General features: G+C 39.5%; 1 protein-coding gene across 1 annotated transcript in view; it reads right to left on the bottom strand.

Annotated features, from left to right (window-relative positions):
* Positions 1-2468, bottom strand: part of LOC138003817 (phosphatidate phosphatase LPIN3-like) — a 35189-nt gene extending 32721 nt beyond the window's left edge. Inside the window, exon 1 of the mRNA XM_068850068.1 lies at positions 2165-2468. Within this exon, the coding sequence (XP_068706169.1) occupies positions 2165-2344 (180 nt within the window). The 5' untranslated portion in view covers positions 2345-2468. The remainder of the gene's footprint in view (positions 1-2164) is intronic.
* Between the last annotated feature and the right edge of the window lie 2532 nt (positions 2469-5000).

The raw sequence follows: 5000 nt of genomic DNA, 5'->3' as shown, positions 1-5000 counted from the left end.
ATGAGAACAGTAGGTATAATTAACACAAATACAAAAGAATGTAAAGGTGGTCACCCATTTATGAAAGTGGTCGATGCTGGTACCTCCATGAAGGGGGTGGATGTCACCCTACTTGTAGGGTTTTATTTTAGAATGTCTTCAAGAAAATTTGAGCAAAACACAGGAAAGTCAGAGAAGCTGTTCACTCGCATCCCTTTTAATTGCAGACTGCATCTCAGCGCTCAGAGTTCAAATCCCAGCTGATGCGCTCTAAAGTTCACTCAGCTTTCCATCCATTCATGGTGGGTAAAACAAGTACCAGTATTACTGGGGGCAAGTTGTGCATACGACAGGATTGGAGTAGTGCCCACCCCTGCCATAAAAAAATTAATGTAGAAGCTAAAGAAAAAGGAGCTGTTGGGTGCCTTCGACTTCAGTCAGCCTCTTGTTACAGTCATGCATAGAAATTTAATAATACAACAATCTGACTTTCAATGTTTTCATAAAGATTCTAATAACTTGAGATCTCAAAAAGCACTTAAGAATAAAAATAAGCAGTATCAAAGAATGATTTTTCAACAGCTCCATGCACATTCTCAAATTCACCTAAGCACCTTATGTAGTAGGAGATGCTCACACACAATTTTTGTCTATATATGTAAGGAATTTCTAAAATCTGCTTCCCTGGATTTGACAATGATGGCACAGAGTTGTCGCTCATTTATATTTTTAATAATAATGTTTTCAAAAAGGTTGTTGACAAACAATCACATGACTTTTTCTCAAATAATATCAACGAAATGAGCATTTATATATTTGCTTTAAGGACCTGGACTTGTTCAATTTTATTGTTCACAGTGGTAATCAATAAAAATTTTAGGTTAGTGAAAACAATGTTAAGAGGGAGAATAAAACAAACCAGAGATAGCACTGAGCCCCCATGTTTTCTCTTTAAACTAGCAAAGTTGAGGAAAGGTTGAAAATGACAAAAGCAGTGTTACCATTTGAAACAAGCACTTGTTAATAAGCCTCAAAATCATGTGATTGCTTATGAAAAAAAAACATAATAATATTTAAATTAGTCAGAAAGATAATGTACCAGACAAAATATGATTTCACCACAATGTCCCATGTATGTATGTATGTAGCCATGAAAATTTAATGCCTAACCAACCAAGGCACAACTGAATGTTTGAATTTTAATATTTTCAAAAGCGTTCGTGACAAACTTAATTCCCACAAAAATACAAATATTTTTCAATTTCCTGATTAACAATGGCAACCTGGGGGTGTGTTATGGGTGGTGTCATTTGAAAATCCAATGAAATTAAAGCTTATCAACAAAAGCAAACAGAGCATAAAACGTCAAAACAAATGAATAAAAGACAGATCAGAAACATATTTGGCGCCTTTGAATCATGCGAGCACTGCTCGTTCGTTTAGATATTTGAGAAAGATAGGTTAAGCAATAGCTTGCGTTTAATCTTTCAAAAAAACGGAATAAAAGACATCTTCCTACGATTATTTATATTCATAAACATCGGCGTTCATTTGTAGCCATTCAAGATAAATTCTCTGAATCTCAGCTTTGAAAATGGCTCAAAGCGAAAAAAGTATCGTACGATATGACGGAGTTGGGGTGACTTTGTTCATTCTAATGTATTTTATCAGAAACCCATAAGGAATGCAGGAATCATGACAAACGTTATAATTATGAAATTTTCGTTGTGTACTTACGTACGCAGTACGAACAAAACAAAGAATGGCAAAAAACCCTCGAAACTTCAAATGCTTCGAAAAAATAATAAAAAGAAATTATCGATAAATTATTACATCAACAAGACAGATGACTGAAGCGACAGATCTGTAAGGTTACGCGATATATTTATTGCAGTAAAAACTATTTACCTTGTACAATTAAAGCTTTTCGATCCAAGGACTATTCTAAATATCCCATGAAATAACGAAGCATGCATCAACGCTTAATTAGAATCCAATAACAACACAAAAACGCCGAACAGCTTATCTCAGCTGTTAAGCTTATGTTATTTATTGAGTGTCGATGCATCAGCAAAATTTATTGCGTAGAAAGTACTTATGCTGCCTTAGCGATAACAACCTCTTTTTATCGGAACTCGTAAAAAATACAAAGCAAAGTGTACTTGAAATAAGCACTTCAACTTACAATTTTCTCGCGACTGCGAAGTACCCCAAGTTTTCCAAACCTAACGTGGAACGGCGACCCCACAAAAGAACCATCCTCTCGCCGAACAACTACAACATCAATGGCGCCAGTCAGAGTTGCAGAGTTTATCTCGCTGTAAAATCCCCGAACGTTTGAAACCAAACGGCCAAAGTAGTTCATTTTCCAAGATAAATGTTATGTCTTCCTCTGAGAAGCATCCCCACAGATTACAGATTCATTCCAAAGAGAAAGCAGGGAAACCTGACCTCCCGTGTCGCAACCATCACGCTTATGGTGTGTTTGCACTTTGTGCTGGTGGTAGATTGGGACTGGATCATGTGCTTGAATCACTTTTTGGGGAGGGGTAGGTTGTTTTTGTACCGCACGACCCAAATTCATTGAACATGAATCAAGAAATAAAAAATTGTAAGGATTTCGCAGTGTTATTCTGGAGTCCCACGATGAAGTTTGCAGAGCGCTCATAGCCAGAGTTTTTCTGGTTTTTTGTAGCCAAGATACAGAGATAATAAACTGAACAGGGAGGGTAAATTATGTAAATGTAGAAATCACGCGATGATGGCACGATCTTCGTACGAGCTTCGTACGATCATGCAAGTGAATCCGTAACGTGTAAAAATGGGACTCGACATGCGCGACATGTTATAGTTTGTTGTGTAAGAATAGTATTAAATAAATGCAGCGATTTAAGGCCAGATTTCACGCAGGTTTTTAAAGTAATTTTCCACGGCCTTAGTGGAATGCAAGAATTGTACAGCGATGATAACATATATAAACCATTCTTTAAACGTGATATCTTCGAGGATCTCAAATGTCCGTGTGGTGGCATTTTTGGAACAATGGTGAAGGACAGCATTTTCAAAAAAAAAAGTTGAGCTTTCGATCGAAAGTGAAAGGTAATTGACGTTTTATTGACTTCATCATTGATGTGTTTTTCTACGTCAAAAGTGCCCTTTTCTAATGAAAACATCGACATATGAAAAAGCCTAATTGGTCTCGGGATTTATGTTTTTTTCTGATCAGCAATCACGCGTAAACAACTCCTGCCAATAAAGGTGAATTCACTACTTGCACAAATCCCATAAGTCACCTCTTTTTTCAGAAAGTGGCCGTCTACAGTTAAGGCGCTGTTATGGTATATCCATTTGTGTCGTATCGGGACTAACCGAAACAAAGGCTTTATAATTTTTGGCTTTTGCTTCAATTTTTTTAAGTAGCAATAAATTTCATTCTGAAAATGGAAAATGGAAATGGGCCCACTGCAAGGACAGAGAAAAAGTCTGACCAGAGTGGGAGCAAGCCCGGTCTGACCTTGTAGCTCAGTCGTTAGCGCAACGGTGATCTAACCCGAAGGTCGTGGGTTCAATTCCCACCCTGGGGCCCGTTTCTCGAAAACTTTTCGGGCTCGAAAAGTCATTTGTGAAACTGTCAACCACTTGTTTTGGAAAGCCGATCGTTTAACGTGTTTTTTAAGTAACAAAAAGAAAAAGGCCTGTGAAGTTTGACGACTTAAATCCTCTCCGTTCTTGAGATACAAATGGAATTGTGACACACGAAAACGGCCCGTAAAGTTTCGGGACTTTCGAGAAACGGGCCCCTGGTCAGAGTCCATTAGTAGGGCTGACGCTCACATCGTTCATATGGGGTACAAAACTAGCACTTCACATTACACTCTAATCAGTTAAGTCTGTTGAAATATAAAGCGCTACACGGCCAACGTTTGTAAAAACGTAACCCCCGGGGGGGACTCCCATATGGAACAGACGGGGATTCCCGTCGGAAATTTTGTATTTAACCCCTAAAGGAGACCGTCTGGGCGTGGCTCAAGTTTTTTGTGACCCCTAAAGGAAACCAATATGGGCGTGATTTCAAGCAAATTTTGACCCCTAAAAACAAGTTAAAAAGAAAATTTGACTTCTGTTTCTCTTCGCGGAACCCTAAACGAGACCTTGGCGGCTTAAAATATTGGCGCTTTGCCCGGAGCACCCTAAGCGAGACCAAAATTCAAAATTTACACCCCTAAGCGAGACGACGAGCATCCCCGTCTGTTTCACATGCGAGTCCCCCCTCCCGGGACGTAACCCTCCCGTCAAATTGATAATTAACAAAGGCTCCAATGGCAACTTAGCAATCACGCATCCCCTCGCGTCCTAGGCGAGGCTTTTCTCTTCTCGCCGTTTCGCGATTCGTCTTCATCGCTTCGCGGCTCAAGAGAAACCTCTGGGACCAAGACGATATGTGGTCCTCTAATATGGCGGCCGGTTTTTAACGAATATATCTGGAGTTAACTTCGCGATGAAAGTGCATACTTCTCGCCCATAAGATCAAGTACGTGTGTGAACACATCTCATAATGCACTTGAAAGGCTCAAACTGCTGAGATTCAAAAGGATAGACATTTTTTCAATCAAATAGCTTTGTATCGAGGTGTCACGCAAGGTGACAATTCGGAAATTTAAAATGCGGTACTTTTCGAAACGAAAGACGTCAAGGAACTGGAAAATATCCCGATTTCCGTGCCAAAGGAAAAAGAGGACTACCTCTGGAGGTTGTTCACAATTTCCGAAAATATTTACCGGAAATTTCCTTTCCATTTGTCCTCAAACCAAAATTTCCGGATTTTTTGGCTGAATGGAAAGCACCCCACGTATTAGTAACGGCCATCGAAGCTTTCCAGGACTAATTTACGATTCCGTTTGGTGGACTTTGGCCAAACTGCTTGTTACCCGGTTTACAATAGGGCTGCAGGAAGGGAAGATGTCCTCATATAAACCAACAGACCAGACAGACCACAACCGTCCGGGAACTTCGAACTCGGT

The sequence above is a fragment of the Montipora foliosa genome, chromosome 5 (genome assembly GCF_036669935.1).
Source record: "Montipora foliosa isolate CH-2021 chromosome 5, ASM3666993v2, whole genome shotgun sequence".
NCBI lineage: Eukaryota > Metazoa > Cnidaria > Anthozoa > Scleractinia > Acroporidae > Montipora > Montipora foliosa.
Note: the sequence above shows the minus strand (reverse complement) of the source record. Positions and strands in the feature narration are given on the sequence as shown.